Source organism: Rhododendron vialii, chromosome 10a (assembly GCF_030253575.1).
Source record: "Rhododendron vialii isolate Sample 1 chromosome 10a, ASM3025357v1".
Lineage (NCBI taxonomy): Eukaryota > Viridiplantae > Streptophyta > Magnoliopsida > Ericales > Ericaceae > Rhododendron > Rhododendron vialii.
The window spans coordinates 2,334,011-2,352,239 of NC_080566.1; the positions used below are offsets into that span (position 1 = coordinate 2,334,011).

Consider the following 18,229-nt stretch of genomic DNA (forward strand, 5'->3'; position numbering starts at 1 on the left):
TGTGCGTGCGTGAGCAGAAACAAAATCGTCATAATTTTCCAATTAGACGTCGCAGGGCAACGAATTACATCTGGCCGCAAGTTATTGAAAGCGTGATTACTGTTCACAATTCTCTTGTTATTGGATATGTCTCTCGGCCGCTAAGAATTACATTTGGCCGCACGTTATTGAAAGCGTGATTACTGTTTACGATTCTTTTGTTATTGGACATGTCCCTTGGACGCTACGAACTACAGTTGGCCGCTTATAATTACAATTGGCCGCCTCTATTTACATCTGGCCGCGTCGAATTACATGCGTGATTACTGTTCACGATTTTCTTGTTATTTGACATGCCCTTTGGCCGCTACAAACTACACTTGGCCGCTTATAATTACGATTGGCCGCCTGTATTTACATCTGGCCGCGTTGAATTACATGCGTGATTACTGTTCACGATTTTCTTGTTATTTGACATTCCCTTTGGCCGCTACAAACTACACTTGGCCGCTTATAATTGCTTTTGAACGCGTATGATTACATTTGGCCGTGTTTAATTACATGCGTGATTACTGTTCACGATTCTCTTGTTATTGGACATGTCCATTGGCCGCTACAAACTACACCTGGCCGCTACAAATTACACCTGGCCGCTGATAATTGCAGTTGGCCGGCTATAATTACATTTGGCCGCTGCGAAGTCCTAATGAAATCAACCGACGTCGTTTTGGTGAGCATCCAGCGTTGAAGATGCGAGGTACTCATCGATAAAACCCAGTCGACGATCATTTCGGTCGCCCCCAAGGTAGTGAAGATCAGCAGCAGTCGTCCTCCCGTTTCTCCCAAGGTTCACTCTCTCTCTCTCTCTCTCTCTCTCTCTCTCTCTCTCTCTCTATATATATATATATATATATATATATATATATAGATATCACACTTCATCTTCGTTCAATTCTCTGGGAACTAAGTCTGGCGTCACATTTCGTGTATGCATAAAGATAGAGGATTATTCGGTGCTGAACAGTTCCGAAGACGCGAGACGATTGAGTGAAGTTGCTGTAAGCGGTAGCGAATACTCGTTCCACGAAGACAACATACAAAGTCCCCATTTCAGTTGTGAGACAACAAGTTGCAATGAACGTGTTAGGTAGAAAATGAGATGTAGATCAAAGTAGTTTCAATTTGAGGCGGAGTGCGGACGTAAACAGCTATTGAGGTTTAGTTCTGGTTTAAGGTCCAACTTGATGTTTTGCACGATAACTGTCTTTGTTCAGTTTTCCTCGTGTCCTGCATGATGGCTTTCCATTTTAGCACACTTTTGTACAGGGAAAAATCATTACATTTAAAGCTTTTGTGGTGCAATTACTGCTTTATTAGATTTTAGTTTAGCGGAGAAGGATTTGGCACTAAGAACTCTATTTCAAAAGCTACCAACAGTGGTTTCGTTCTCACAAAGAAACTCTATCCAAAGTTGTATGGTCATTTTGACACTCTAGGGACTTCAAAAGTTTGTGTTTGATTGAAGATGGATATCTCAATATTTTTCCTGGACCATCTGAGGTCTTCCTCAGAAGTTATATGAGTTTTTCACAATCTAGAAATATATTAGAATCTTGAGGCTAAATGGCATAAGTTGTTGAACTCATGCTTGTTTTTGTGCCCCAACAGACCACCTTCACCATTACCAGATTTGTGTCTCTCAGAAGAAGTGGTAAACGAAATATCAGGTTTCATTCGCAGACACATCAGTGCATTGCTTTTGTCATCCAAGGATATTGCTCTGGGAAAGGACACAATAATGTTTTTCAGAGTTGCTGCATATTTGTGTCTACTTTCTGTCCTAGGGGGCTTCACTGATTTCCTTACCTTGGGCTACACCAGTAAGTTTTGACTTTGTCTAGATTTCCATTTGTGTAATATACACACACCCCATTTTTGGAGATTGGCACTGAATAAGATTCCAATAACCTAGTCTTTCCTCTTGGTTTTACTTAACTTGGAATGATTTTCATTCTTACGATTGTGAATCTCTTCTTGGCGGGCCTTCTTATTATTCTTACCATTCCGGCACTCTGTTAGAAGTAGGAAGATGATATAGATAGGTGTTGACTAGTGCGTTGCAGGGAACTGCAGCAATTTTATGTGAAATTTGATGTGGTGTATCGCGGATTTGCGGTAGGGTTCGAAAGTGGATTTTTGAGAAGCAGAAACTAAACTGAGTTTTTTTTTTTTTGGTTCTTTAGTTTTTCCATGTGCTTGCTTTTGCACTGAAGAGTGTTGAGGACAGTGTCATAAAGTTACGCTAAGCCTCGTTCAGGCAAGAGATTCCAATTGTTCCAGAATGATTCATTCACATTTGTATAATCATGTCTGTTCACAGAGATTGATTTGGAATTGTTTCTAGAAAAAGGAGCTGGCGCCATACCTGATTCAGATCTGATGAGTTTTGGGTGTTATATCTGCATTGCGAGAGAGATACAAAGCTTTTGTAACAGTGTGAGTTGACCATCTAGGTTTGAGGAGTTTTAGGGATTGTATCGATATGCGGGGAGAACGATACTATGCAGTATGCACATTAAACTCCTCATCATTGTAGTTTCCCTGGCACATTAAATCTATCTCCTATTGCATAGGTGGAAACATTCAGAAACCCAATTGATGCAGAAACAATTCTGAGAAAAGAAACCAGTTGATGCAGATCTTTGATGTATTGTGATCAACAGAAACTACAAAAGGTATTAGCATAATTTTTAAAGGTATCCCCCAATATTGGGGGTTCAATGAGAAGGTTCTTGTGTTTGTTGAAATTAAGTTTTTTGCATCTGGGCACATGATACTGACTAGGTAAACTTTCAACCAACTGGTGTTTGGGCTCGTATTTGAAATTATCTCAAAGTCTTGGAGTAAACCCGTTCCTTGCACTCATACTCCCACTCGACCAAACCTTGGGGTTGTTGAATCTTTACATGTGAAGCACATAATGAGGATGACTTGGGATTTTATCATTTGGTGCAACTATCTTAAGACATGATAAACACAGTAACAAAACCAGCAACTTCCATGTAATCTTTCCCTTTTACTAGAAAGGTCGATGCAATGGAATTTTTTATGCACACACTTTCATATGAATAGTCATGGTGGCCCATATTGTATGCTAAAACTAGGGCAGGTCCCTCCCTTTTTGGGGTCTAAAGCGAAAATTATAGATAAGGCATTTTTTGCTAGACTATTTCTTATAAAAGACACCAAAAGAGGAGGAGCCCTAAATTTGTACACATTTTGGGGCCTAAAGCGGCTGCACTTTGGACTTTAACTCAGGACCGACTCTAGCTAAAACAGAACAAGACCCGGAATTTGTGCACTCCCTTGAGATCTTCGGAATTTGTGCCCACACTTGAGATCTTCATGCAATCTCTAATGAATTCAATTCAAAAACTATATTCGGATTCCATCAATCAGCATCTTATTTATTTAGTATTCGATCTGCTAATGGCCTTAACTTTTTGTACCGACATTCCATTTGATATTCATTCATTTGTTTGTTTTGAATCTTTAGTTGCCGCTACATGCTTTATGCCATCTTACTCACAATCCCTTATATGCGCCTCTTGTTTAGGGATATACCCTTTTTGCTGAAGATCCAAGATTGTGATTTGAGCGGGATCCTGTAAACTTCTGATACTTATGGAAGACGCCAAGTAACGTGTCCAATAACTTGTAACAATTTCACGAAGGGACGGTTTGGGGATACACGTGTCCCCAGTGAGACACTTGCGGGAACAAGACGTAAGTAAGTTAGTAGTGGTTTCATTAGTTTTGAGAGAATTAAAAATTACACCCTCATGTCCGTGTCCCCTCTTATCGAGAACTAACGTCTCAATTGTCCGTCTATGTTTGCATATGTGTCTCTGCTTTTTAGGTATAAGGTAAGTTATAGAGTAGCGAGTTGTATTTTACCGTGTCCGTTAACCGAAAGAATTGATCACTCATCTCAGGGGCTGGATTTTTCATTTTGCAGATTCCAGAAAACTTGAAGCAAAACAGGAGGAAGAAAAGTGAAAGAGTGGGGGAAAAGGAATGGACACCAAACGCTAGTGGAAAGTGGAAAATCCACTAACAAAAGCAAAGAGCATGGAGAGCGATTTGATGGTGATGCAATGAGCTTGCTGGAAATTTCTGTGATATGGACGCACGTTGTACTCCTCTAGCTAACATCATCTGATGATGGCGATGACCGTTATCTACCCCAATCTTCACCCAATTATCTGACAAAATTTTACAATTGACGTAAAGAAAAGAAGGAAATACCGTCAATGGGACTTGTTTAGTAAATGACTAAGCTCGGTGCGTTAAGGGTTTGGCTCGTTAAGGCACGAGTCGAGGTTGAGCTCAAATTTTTGGCTCGTTTAGTAAACGAGCCGAGGTCGAGCTTGATAAAGCTTGACTCGGCTTGTTTGCTGCCCATCTTAAATTCACAAGCAGATTTTCTGATCCCATCTCTACTCTCTCCTATAGGAACTTTTTCTTTTGGAAACAAACACTGTTGCTCAATAAGTTGTTTTTGGTAAAATAACTTGGGGAATTGGTTTGCCTCGCTTGCCCATTTCGCAGGTCGAAAAGGGAGGGCCGGGGTGGGGGGGGCCACCGGACAAGAGTAGGCAGAACTGGCTTATCCCTCTAGGATAAGCTTATTCGAGTAGGGGAATTACCAGCATGTCCTTCAAATCTCTAGAGACCCTTTTTGGGCAAGAATATATTCACCATTCTTATCTTATCCATTAATTTCAACTACTAAACAAATCTCTTATTAGTTAGGGGCTGTTTGATAAAACTGAAAACTGAAAGCTGAAAGCTGAAAAATTAAGTACTGGAAACTGAATGCTGAAATTTTTAAGCTGAAAAGCTGTTTGATAAATATATTAAGTACTGAATTAAAAAAAATGATGAATTAATTTTGTTTCAATTCTATCTTAATTTACTAACGGTCACAATATACTTTTGGTAATGGTGGTGGAGTGGTGGTGGGGGAGTGGTGGAGGTAGTAGGAGTGCTGGTAGTGGTGGTGGTGGAGTGGTGGTGGTGGTGTAATGATGGTAGTGGTGGTGGAGTGGCGGCGGTGGTGGAGTGGTGGAGGTGGTGGTAGGAGCGATGGTGTGTGGTGGTGTAATGATGGTGGTGATGTGGTGGTGGTGGTGGTGGTGGTGGAGTGGTGGAGGGGTGGTGGTGGTGTAGTGATGGTAGTGGTGGGGAAGTGGCGGTGGTGGTGATGGTGGTGGAGTGGTGGAGCGGTGGTGGTGGTGGTAGGAGTGGTGTAGTGATGGTAGTGGTGGTGGTTGTGGTGGAGTTGTGGTGGTGGTGGAGCTGGTGGTGGTGATGTGGTGGTGGTGGAGCTGGTGGTGGTGGTGGTAGTGGAGGAAGTGGTGGTGGTGATGTGGTGGTGGTGGTGGTAGTGGAGGGAGTGGTGGTGGTGATGTGGTGGAGAAGGAGTGGTGGTGGAGTGGTGGAGGTGTTGGTGGAAGTGGTTGTGGTGGTGGTGTGACGGTTGAATGTAAGTACAAAAAAATTCAGCCAGAATTAAGTAGCTCAAAGCTACTTAATTTTTTTCAACTTTTTAGCCTATATTTTAAGTGGTACTTAATTTGTTAAGTAATATGAAATGTTGTTATCAAACCTACTGAATCACTTATTACTTAATTGATTCAGTATTAAGTGTTGAATTTAGGTTATCAAACAAGCCCTTAATCTATCATTCTTAACTAATTCCTTCTCATATCCGCCTGCCAAACGAGCTGTTAATTTACTGTTGTAAAAGAGAAATGTAGCTTGTTTTGAACGTCCATACCCAAAAGTAATTCGCTAGGTATTAGCGATTCTTGATGTTGAGCCCAGTGTGTCCCACGGATTACGTTACACAATGCTACTTTATGCGACCGCTTTAAAAATAGACTTGCGGGTACGATATTGAATGACATAAAAAAAAAACTTAATTAAAACCCTCCCTGATACCATTTGATTTCCAGAGAGATGGTGAAAAAATAGTCCAACACCTAATAATAAAGTTCTTTCCAAAAACTCAAACGCCTGCATGGAGGTAACCCTGAAGAAGTGCCTACAGTCGTTCCCAACGGACCCTCTCATTGGAAAAATTATTCAATATCCTTGGGGCACCGCTCCTTACACACGTTTTGTTACGAGACCTAAAACAAGTTTGTAGGACCCATTTAACGTGTGGTTGAACAGTTGCCCGGGGCACCCACGTGGTGCATGGATAACCAGACCCTCCTCTTATTAAGGCCATTAGTTTTTCGTGTCTTAATTACCTATAGTAGGTCGGCTAACCAAGCTTTCTTTCCTTGTGCTGAGATCTACTCATTTTTTTGAAAGGGAGATCTACTCATTTGAGCTAACATACAAATTAGAAAACCATGATTAATGTGGTTTATATGTGACCTGTCTGTTTGGTTTATTTTTGCCCTAATTTCAATCATTGAGCTACCGATTGAACAGAACTACTCCACGAGGGAGCTTAAAAATGGATTCTATGGGTCCCGGTCTGCTTCATCTTTTACAAGAAAGTAACAAATGATCATACTGTTTTCTTTTGGGTATGATTTTCCCAACCCTGTTTTTCTTTTCAACTGCCCTCGCAAAATTTGTCTTTTAATGTACTTTGAAAATTATGTTACGTGTAATTTAAGCACGGAAAGACATTTTTCTAGAGTAAATTTATAGAAATTTATATTATAGTACTCCTCTTTTGAATAGAAAACTCATTCAAGGAACTAATTAAGTTTAGTATAGTTGGTCACCCCGATATACTCTCGACTAAAGACCAATAGGTTAAATTTTGTTGCAGGCAATAATTGGTACGTTGTCTAGCTCATTTATAGAAGCTTTCACTGTTGGTTTATTTCTTCCCTACTTGGGACTATTTATTCGGTTGCTTTGTACTTACTTGAGTTAGTTGTTACGCACCTCACGTAACCGATGTAATGTCCTTTAAATTTTCCAGTTGCTCAATTGAAAAAAAAAATATTGACAGAAAACAGCCTGACAAGAAGGGAAGGTTTACCTTTCAAATCAACAAAAAAATCTAGAAGGGAAAAAAAAAAAAAACCAATTATAGAATGCAACGCTGAGTTGACAGCATTGTAGTTATCTTGAAGAGGGATGCTATTCACACATATGAATAGTGTACAGATCATGCACTGATCAAGTTGTGGGGCCCACTATGGGTCTCACACAAACGATCCGATCCGTTCATTAAATTTAAAATATTTTTTCAAGGGCTCTCACGAAAAATAAGCTCAATCCGATATCAAGAAGGACTCGATCCAATCATCTTACTTTTCGTGCAAATTTGAAACTGAACAAAACGTTAGATGATTGGATCAAGTATTTATAGGCATCGGATTGAGCTAATTTTTTAGGGGGACCTTTGAAAAAATGTTTTAAATTTAATGAACGGATCGGATCGTTTGTGTGGGATCCGTAGTGGACCCGACATCTCAATCAGTGCAAGATCTGTGCATTTTTCATCTGTGTAGGTATCATTTCTGTATCTTGAATGAGTGCAAGTATTCAAAATTGAAGAATATACACTAAAGAAAAGGTTCAAAGTTTGCTTCTTTCATTGAAAATATAAAATTCACAATCTCTACCTACTGCTATGTTCGACTAATCAAAACGAAATTGAGTTATTTGCGATCTTGTGAATATGTAGAATAACAACGAGCGCGTAAATTGGTTCGGACACTTGAATTATAATAATAATAAAAAAGAATCTATAGAATAACAATTCTCTTACTTACTGAATTTCGAAAGCAAAATTACTTTTTCTCCGGATGGAAAAAAAGTATAAACACAAGATTCAAACAGTACAACATTCTTAATTTAATTATTCTGTGTCAATCAATCCACGTATCAAAGCTCAAATCTTTTGACTGTTACTCCTACTTGATCAAGGGAATCAAAGCTGCTTGAGTCAAAATTCCATTCCCATTCAAAAGCATGTGTTTTTTTTTAAAGTATCTCTCAAGAAATTGCTTTCAAGATGGTGGGGGACCATGGAAGCAACTGGTATTTTATTATAACTCACGCCATCCGGGTTATTTTTCATACATCTTTTGATAACTCACATGACGTTTGGCTCAACTTACTCGCACGTCAATTAATCTATGATAAATAAAATTAACAGTTTCCTTGCACAGGGCCCATTTAAAGCCGCGAAAAAACCCGTGTAGACTAATTCCAAAAGAATCGATAGAAACTTAACAAATTTTCCAATCTTGGCCACTATGCTAAAGCTAGCTCATGCAAGCAACTTGTATGATCACATCACTGCGGGTACGGGTCCGAGTCAACTCAGGTGAGTTTAATTTGGCACGCCACGTTTCTTCCGGTGGTCAAGTGATAGTAACCTCACGAATATCAGTCAGTTGAGTTTATTCAGTGCTCTTAGGACATCGCCATCTTTTATTTCAACATTTTTTTAACCACACGTTTTTTGAAATTCATACGCTTAATATTCAACAAATATGTGGTTGGAAAATATATTGAACACTATGTGACGGCACCCAAAACCATGAAATGATATTTCAGTGGCTGCACATCTACAGTCCACACAGACCCACTCCCCAAATTAATTTCATTGTTTTCTTCTCCTCTTCATAAAAGATCCAATTTTTGAAGATAATATTATTCTATACAGAAACGGACCAAAAGCCACTGGGGAAAGTGGAAAGACAACTCAAACCTCCCCCATTATTTCTACCAAACAAAATATCTCTCTCTCTCTCTCTCTCTCTCTCTCTGCATAAACAAGTAGGAGTATCTTGCAGTCTATTGTAAACACACGTATTACTAGACTCTGTATTGCCATTTGGAGTTCTGTATTTGTTCTTCAGACGTCACCGTTGATGGGTTGTTGAATTTCTGCTTACTCCACAAGACCAAACAAGCTCTCTTATTTTAATCTTGATTTCTGCTCTAATTTTCTTGGAGTGTTTAACCAAGGAAGGTTGTTCACCCATTTGCGTCCTTTTCATTTTTTTTCCCCATATTAATGCAACAATGGGGTTTTCATGGCTCTGAGACACCCTGCAATGGATGTTGAAGGATGGAACCGCGGCAACCCAATCAAGGTTAGACACGTGGCACTGGTACTTACAAACCCCTCCTTCAAAATCACACCCTTTGCTTACCATTTTGCTCTTGTCTTTGTTCTTGTTTTTGGTTATAGAAGGAATCATGGAGGACAGTCTTGACTCTAGCTTATCAGAGCTTAGGTGTGGTATATGGGGATTTAAGCACTTCACCTTTGTATGTATACAAAAGCACATTTGCAGAGGACATTCAGCATTCAGAGTCTAATGAGGAGATATATGGGGTGTTGTCTTTTGTTTTCTGGACATTAACCCTTATCCCACTGCTTAAGTATGTGTTTATAGTGCTTAGAGCTGACGATAATGGTGAAGGGGGTACTTTTGCTTTGTATTCTTTGCTATGCCGCCACGCCCGGGTTAGTACTTTGCCCAATTGCCAGCTAGCTGATGAGGAGCTATCGGAGTATAAGAAAGTTGGAGATAAGAGCCCCGGTTCAAGCCTAAAATCAACATTGGAGAAACATAGAGTGTTGCAAAGGATGTTGCTTGTTTTGGCTTTGATTGGAACTTGTATGGTTATTGGAGATGGAGTCCTTACACCTGCAATATCTGGTATGGGAGAATCGGAGATTATATTATTGGTTTTTTTTTTTCCCTTTCTTTTCAACAGGTTGAAAGTTGGGATTTTGGTAACTGAGAACTGTTTGATTTTGTTTGGCATGTTTCCAGTGTTTTCAGCGGTTTCAGGGTTAGAGCTTTCCATGTCAAAAGAGCATCACCAATGTAAGACTCTTAGCTATTTGCCGAATCATTCACTGTTTGGTATAAAAGCCCAACATAATATTTGAAGGATGGTTGTTTTTATTTGCATAACAGATTTAATCATAATGTGCTTTCTAGGGTAGGTGTGTATTATTCCCTTGTGTCTGTCAGCTTGCTCGGGTGTGTTTTTCTGTGTGCAATTTTAGGTTTTGTTCGTATATCTATCAATGATGTCCGATCAAATGAAGTTTTGGCATGGATAACCTTGTCGACGAGGGACACGAGATGAATGATTCAGGTCGTCCTTGTGGGTCTTAGGTTGGCCTACAATGGACGAAATCTGGACTGATCATAACTGGATGGATCTGAGTCCTCAATGTCGAGCTTCATTGTAATGTCTTTTGTTCTTGAAATTAATCTAGCCGCTTATTTGCCAAGAGAATATAAATCGGAATGGTTTTTCTGAGACCTCATGTATCTTCTAGGTGAGTGGGTTAAGATTGTCTTACCAACCCTGCCAAATTTAGGTGTGGAATACTTTCCCTTATATATCGTTAATTGATTTTCGAAATCTCAGTAACTTCACCTTCAAGGATGGAAATCTGGGTTTATGGGCTAAATCTGGGCATTGGTAATGTGGGTAATTGAATTCCAGGACATTTTATTGCTAGTTTCTCTTATTTGCTTGAAATGTCTTCAGATGACTTCTTTGGCATTTGCAATGAAGATCATGTGCAGCGATTTAGGTCACATAATTCTTCGATAGGACTCTTTGCTCTCGCTCTCATGAATTTTAATAGTTTAGGATGTTCTCGAAAGGTGCTTTCACACTTTTTCTCAGCTCATGCATGCACATTACGTGACTTAGGCGGTGATGCAAATCATAGTTGGGTATCAAAATCTTGAGTTTACTGTTATATATTCAGAAGTTGGACTTGTTTGAGCCGATCAAAAAAAAAGTTGGACTTGTTTGATCCTTGTGAATTTTTTTATGTGGGCGTGCAGTTGGTGGACAAAGAGATAGTACCAAATTGTCATACACATGCTTTATTGTGGGTCCTTTTACATATAACCAAGAAAAAATTGCTTACTTTAATCAGAGTCAAATCACTATCAAGCAAATAAATTAAAGTTGGGAATTCAGTATGTGGCAGACCAAAATGAAAGCATCCTACTTAATCATAAAGTGCTGATAAACTTGGACCAATAAGAGTTAAATAGAAGTTAGAAGATTAAGCTGAAAACGTTGTCCCTGTATAAGCTTGGTGATAAACACAATTAAGAAAAGGTAGTTCAGTAGGTATGAAGCTGGACCAAAAGAGATATGTGAATACTCTAGTGCAATGAAAATGATACAAACTCATGGGTAGAACTCACCTTTGAAAACTGGTATTCAAGGAGAGGGTGCCAAAGAGCTTATATTCACAAGGACAAGCCCATACTTAGTCGATGTGGGACATTAGGATCGTAACATACGACCACGCTCCACAAACTGGGTCCACGGCAGCCCATTCTATCGACACTGACCCGATGGTAGCCCTTTATCTTTTTTGGCGGCTCCACTCAATGGTTATTCAGTTGAATTCCCAAGTGGAAGCAAAGAAGTCTAGCCATCATTGGACTTGTCAAATTATGTTGTAATGATTATTATTTCGTACAAGGACCCCTTGAGGCAAACACAATAATCAGTCAGCAGATAAGCAGACTATATAGGGATCAGCTAAGCTTTCCTACAGTTGCTACAGACCAAATGATTTAAATGGATCAAGATTTTTTTTCAAGTATTTTGTTTGATAAATATTCAAATTGTCCTTGTCATTATTTGCAACTTGTATCAGTATTTTGGTCAAATCATCACCTTTGCAGTAGCCACTATGGACAAATCTTGAAAATATTGCCTCATTACCCTAATCTGCAGTACTTCTTGCTTCTCTTATCTGGTCTAGATGAAACGTGCAATCATGGCTGTTACTTGCCTTTTCACTAAATTTACTCTCTTATCAGTTATGAACTGTATTCTTTCTTCTATATTCTTCTTTTATCGGTTAGTCTGACCTTCCATGGTTGGCTGTCATTAAGGCTATGGTTGAATACTGGAATTGTGGACCGATTTACCCAAAACAAAATTATTGGAAAGTAAAGAAATAAATTGATCATCTCGATTTCGTTGTTTTCATCTTTTCTTTTGCCTATTCGTTCCTTCAAAATAGGGAAAATAAGTATAAAGTCCTGGAGTGCAAGATCTTCATTGTGGCCGATTAAAAAAAAAAAACTTCATTGTGGTGCATGGTTACGATCCTGCGTATCTACACCACGGTCTTCATCCTGATAACTATGAGTAAACTTGAATAACCAAATAGCAAGTTTTAAATGGCCGTGCTCCATTGTGTAGCCTTGGTAACATTTGTTTGAAAATGACCTGTACATTGCTGCACCTTCTGTCATGAATTTGACTTGTTATCTTGAATCCCCAACGGTAACTCAGCTTCTGAGTATACATCTTTCTTCTTTAGTCTGTTAACTGTTCTGCCCTTGGTAAAATCCTTGATTGGGTAGGTATATGGTTTGGCAGTTGACAATTAACAGCGCTATAGAATTACATAATCATCATGTTAAATTGGAAGACCAATTTTTTGGCAGTAAGTCAGAGACTTTGTTTTGGATCTTCGGATTCTTACACTTCTTTTTACTGCTTCAGGGCAATGTCCAGATGACATTTTTAGTTCTTCGTCATATCATATTTATTGGCTGGAAAGACAGACTGTGTTCTGTAAACTAAACTAGGGCATACTTGATCCTTGGTTTGTTCACCTTCTAATTCTGCAGTCGATCAAGCAAATATGTTTTCAGTTCTTACGCTTACATATTTGTTTCGGAACTGCAGAATCTTTTCTTTTTCTCGGCAAAACCATTTCACTATCAACTTGAAAGATTCTGGTTGAAGGATTCAGGCAGTGCTTGTTGGACTCTTCATAATTTACTCTTAATATAGATAATAATAGATTGCATATTTGATGTTCTGTTTCCATTTGTTCCTTTATTCTGCAGATGTAGAAGTCCCAGTTGCTTGTATCATATTGGTATTCTTGTTTGCACTCCAACATTATGGGACGCATCGATTAGGATTCCTTTTTGCACCTATTGTGATAGCATGGCTTGCATGCATCAGTGCTATTGGTGTATACAATATCATCCGCTGGAATCCCCATGTTTACAAAGCACTCTCTCCTTACTACATGTACAAGTTTTTGAAGAAGACCCAAAGGGGAGGTTGGATGTCCTTGGGTGGGATTTTGTTGTGTATAACAGGTAAAAGAGCAAAGTGAACCGTGTCCTCTTGCCCTTTGCCAAATTGATGAAGTTTTCTTACTGTTGTGTTTAAATTCTAATTCAGGTTCAGAAGCAATGTTTGCTGATCTAGGACACTTTTCACAGTTGTCCATCAAGGTAAATAAACTTGGTTATGTTTCCTGTAGAGTACTGCAGTTGAAATGCCTCTTTTGTGGGATGAAATTGTGGATCAAACATAAAGTAGGCGCCCAATAGATTTTCAGTTGATATAATTTTTGTGTTTTCAAAAGACAGTCCTTAATTTTCAGTTAAAAGTGTGCTTATTTTTTCCAAATACGGCATGCAGTTTCTGTTTTTAGTCAACGGACTTCGACTAAAATTGAGAATCTCGCATCCTCAGGCCTGTAAATTGCCTTACCAGTTACCAGTCAAAAGTATTTGCATTAGTGTCTTTTGTTGTTGTCTATGTTTGAAGGCCAGTTATTTGGGTGTAAAATTTATCCCCAGCGCTGAATCCAACAATTCACAAGGGATCTCATATCCTTTGAGCGGTAATGGTCTTCAACCACCATATTGTAATCATGCTTTATACATAGTCCCTTAATCAAAGAATCTCACATCGGCACATGGCAATACCGCCCCTGCCCTGGAATAGAGTATGCCAAATTTTTTTGGGATGTGTTGTCAAGCAGGCCAAATAATCAACAGTTTAATGTTGCATGCAAATGAGGACAATGTGGGGCCTGCTGGAATGCACACCCTATCTCAATATCTAATCTGCTAATTAAACAACGCTAGAAGTTCATCACTTCAAGGGACAAACGCATTAAAGCTGAGACAAGTAGTGCTAATTCAGGAGAGAGTTGTTAATACCCCGAAGACTACATTATTTCTCCTGCTGGTCCTTAAAATTTTGTTGTTATCGCTAAAGAAGCATTTCTTGCTAGAAATTGCAACAGTGAAATCAACTCCTCTAACAGAGAGCTTACTTAATCGCAGATTGCTTTCACCTTTGTAGTTTACCCGGCCTTGATCCTTGCATATATGGGGCAAGCAGCTTATCTTTCCAGGCACCATATTATTGAAAACTATTACCACATTGGATTCTATGTATCAGTACCTGGTAGGTACTATGTTTTTGCTCTTTCTACTTGTAGTTTCCAGATTTTTCTCATAGAGAAGTTGTGTTGCTATTCGTAGGCAATACCAAATCCAAGAACCTTTAAGTTGAGTTTTAGCTGATTTTCATTACCTACTTGCTTTGTCAGAGCCAATACGATGGCCTGTTCTAGCATTAGCCGTACTTGCAGCAGTTGTGGGAAGCCAAGCCATCATCACCGGGACTTTCTCCATTATCAAACAGTGTTCTGCTTTGGGTTGCTTCCCAAGGGTCAAAATAGTACACACCTCACCCAATATTCATGGCCAGATCTACATTCCGGAGATCAACTGGACTTTGATGGTGTTATGTTTGGCTGTTACTATTGGTTTCAGAAACACAAAACACATAAGCAATGCAGCAGGTACTTTCTCTGAAATGGTCTCCATTTTCTTACAAATAAGAAGGCATTGCTCAATTTGTTCTTTCCATTTCTTTCCTGGGTTCTCCCTTTAGAATTCTTCTGCTTGGAGGAATCGGTATTTCTTGACTGAGGGACTAATTCCTACTGGTTCGATCCTGCAAAGTAAGTCCATATAAGGACTGAGTGTTATGCTAATTATTGATGAAATGAAACTCTTCAGTCCCCTACACTTCGATGACAAAACACCTCGAAATGGTGGAATCGGATGATCAGATTATCTTTTCTTGTATGTGTTTTAATTGTTGTAAGTGGTGATTAGTGCTTCATTTATCAAAATCACATCCTATGAACCTCTAGGTTGTAGAAGCAAGTCTAAGGACAACCGCTTTGTGCATTTATTGCCAAGGTTAGGCACGTACCCAGTCTACCCGTCCTAGACACCATTTATTTGGTTAGTAATTGCCTAACTGGCCTTATTTTTTACGAATGATTGTGGGTAAACTTATTACAGCTTCTTCTTTCATGGAGCAGGTTTGGCGGTTATAACTGTTATGCTGGTAACCACCTGCCTAATGTCTCTGGTTATTGTCCTTTGCTGGCGCAGAAATGTATTCATAGCCCTTTGCTTTATATTATTCTTTGGTTCCATAGAAGCGCTCTACTTCTCAGCTTCACTCATCAAGTTCCTTGACGGTGCATGGGTGCCTATTGCTCTCTCACTTATCTTCCTAGTAATCATGCATGTTTGGCACTACGGAACTGTCAAGAAATACGAATTCGATGTCCAAAACAAGGTTTCCATCAACTGGCTACTGAGCCTTAGTCCTAACCTTGGAATCGTGCGGGTCCGTGGCGTTGGCCTTATACACACTGAACTTGTATCCGGTATTCCCGCCATGTTCTCTCACTTTGTCACCAATCTCCCCGCTTTTCACCAGGTTTTAATCTTCCTATGCATCAAATCAGTTCCAGTGCCTCATGTAAGACCCGAGGAAAGGTTTTTGGTTGGAAGAATTGGCCCGAAAGGGTACCGGATCTATCGGTGCATAGCAAGATACGGATACCGCGATATTCACAAGGATGACGTGGAGTTTGAAAAAGACCTTATATTTAGTATCGCGGAGTTTATTCGGTTTGACCAGCCAGATTGCAATATCGAGGACGACGAAAGGATGACTGTCGTCGGAACTTCTTCAACAAACACAGAATGCGTAAAAATGCGCGAAGGAGATGGCGAGAATTCTTCTGAAATGGAAGAGACTTTAGAACTGAGGGAGATAATGCCGCCTGAGAAGCCGAGGAAGAGGGTGAAGTTTCTTCTGCCGGAGAGTCGCGAGATCGGCACGAGCGCACGAGAGGAGATGCAGGAGTTGATGGAAGCAAGGGAGGCAGGGCTGGCCTTCATAATGGGGCATTGCTATGTGAGGGCAAAGAGTGGTTCATGTTTGATCAAAAGAGTTGTGATTAATTTAGGGTATGATTTCTTGAGGAGGAACTCAAGGGGGCCAGCCTATGCATTGGGTGTTCCTCATGCTTCCACTCTAGAGGTTGGGATGATTTACCATGTCTAGTTGTGATTACAAACATGGTTTTTGTGTACTATTGTAAATGATAGATCAGGGGTTTTTTTTTTGGTAGCCATTACCCCAATCAGGTATTTTATATGGAGATTATATGAAGCGGCGTAAAAGAGTTCCGTTAATTAATAAAGTTACAACGATAATTTCCCTTCATGGGCGAGGTCACTGGTTCAAGTCTCGAATGCCTCTATACTCTTCCTACTGAACTAGTTTCCTTCTTGTTCTTGACTGCGAGATTAAATTACCACGAATGCCCGTGCCCAAAAGAAATTGCGGAAAATGATCGTGCAATGAGAAGGGTCGCAAACATTTTCGAAAATAGTCCAGATCGATTCGTTGTTCGGTTGGTAATCTGAGAGATGAGGGTGTTAAACACGTCTGAACAATTTTACGCCCATTTAGTAGAGGCGATAAAAAATGAGTGAGAACCGTGATGGTTGAGACTCTCTCTTTGAACAAAGAAGATTTCCTACTTTTTTCCTATCGTTTCTGTTTTGGACTTAGAGGGCCCGACCTGGATTTTTGACTCTTGGATCAGATCAGCTTAGACAACGAACTCTCAGACCCTCGGGCCCATACCTATCACTTTTTCCCTATCTATTTTTTCCCTATCATTGTAGCGACGATTGTGACAGGATCGAGCTCCAGCTTGATGCAGCTCATGATTTTTCCGTTCGGTACCTTTATATTTGGGCCGTTCAGAACATTTTTGGACGGCCGAGATGTGCTCGGCACCCCTGCCAAGCACCTCTGCTTGGCAAGATCTCCAGGTCCAATTTTTCCACCCACAGATTTGTGGGGATCAGACATCGGACCTGTTTTTTTTTTTTTTCCTTTCGACTTTTCCTTTTGTATTTTGATTTTGTTTTCTTGTATTTTTCTGGACTTATATGTCTTTTGTATTTGTTGAATTATCAATATATGCGTATACATTTTTTTACACCACCTTTATCTCTCTGCCCTATAAAAAACGAAAAATGAAAAGGGAGGTTGTGAAAATCACTCCAAACAGCACCTTAAGCATATCTAGCTTTGCTCCTAACTTAAGGTGCAGTTAATCGGCAACGGTGGCTGCGTTTGCAGCAACTTCAGCCTTCATTTTATGCGGGAACGAGTTTAAGTTGGTGCGGCAGGTCATCCAGGAGATTCTGCTCTGTGTTCGTACCTGACCACTCTAGACTTGGCCACTTCAACCCCTCTTCACGAGTGTGATCGACAGGCCCGACTTCGGCGTCTTGGTTCCAGGCGGCTTTTCTTTCCTTTGTTTTTCGTTTTGTCTTATGTTTTACGTTTTTTGTATTTATGGACCGGTAGTGTCCACTTTATTGTACTATTTTTCTCATCTATAATATCTGGAATGATAAAAAAAAAAAAAAGAAAAAAAAAGAGGAGCAGTTAAAGTGGTCAAACAAATAAAAAAAAGTGAAAAAAAGAAAATTCCTAATGTTGGAGATAGAGATGAACCAAACATTCCCAAATGGCACGTGATTCTAATCTAACCATCACATGATACCATTATTAGGGGCAAGTAAAGCAAGGAGAGAGAGAGAGAGAGAGAGATATATATATATATATATATATATATATATATATATATATATATATATATATATATATATATATTTCATTTGACTCCATCATTTTGCTTTAGAAAATAATCCCGTAATCATTAGTCCAAAGAGGTATACGTATACCGTATGGTCCGTATGCATGCCTGCATATTGAATGTCCCGAGTCATTTTGCGTGTGTGAAATTAAAAAACTAATTTACTAGAATTGTATAGGATCTCGTAAATATAATTGGGTCGCAAGACTTACCATCTCTTATGCGAGATCGATGCCCGCGTTGGATTGTTTAGTACTAAGCCATAACTATAACTGGATTGTCTAGAACAAGGCCCCGTTTCGCTAATCTATAAGTTGTAGACTTTAACTTTTTCATTGTCTTGATTCAAATTTTTTTCGTATGTGTTAATTTTGCGTCAAAATT

The 18,229-nt window shown here is 39.5% G+C and overlaps 1 protein-coding gene and 1 long non-coding RNA gene across 3 annotated transcripts; both read left to right on the forward strand.

Annotated features, from left to right (window-relative positions):
• The first annotated feature begins 680 nt into the window (after positions 1-680).
• On the forward strand, positions 681-4,533 carry LOC131304859 (uncharacterized). 2 transcript variants are annotated; one of them, XR_009192483.1, is made up of 3 exons: positions 681-826; positions 2,613-2,714; positions 3,998-4,533. It is a non-coding gene; the product is annotated as an uncharacterized LOC131304859 (long non-coding RNA). The 2 variants fall into 2 exon arrangements; XR_009192484.1 differs by lacking the exon at positions 2,613-2,714.
• A 4,094-nt stretch (positions 4,534-8,627) lies between these two features.
• On the forward strand, positions 8,628-16,399 carry LOC131304860 (potassium transporter 8-like). The gene is made up of 8 exons (XM_058332299.1): positions 8,628-9,122; positions 9,221-9,695; positions 9,813-9,866; positions 12,894-13,154; positions 13,240-13,292; positions 14,136-14,259; positions 14,405-14,659; positions 15,191-16,399. The coding sequence occupies exons 1-8, from the start codon at positions 9,063-9,065 to the stop codon at positions 16,228-16,230; spliced, it is 2,322 nt and encodes a 773-aa protein (XP_058188282.1). The 5' UTR covers positions 8,628-9,062; the 3' UTR covers positions 16,231-16,399.
• The last annotated feature ends 1,830 nt before the right edge of the window (positions 16,400-18,229 follow it).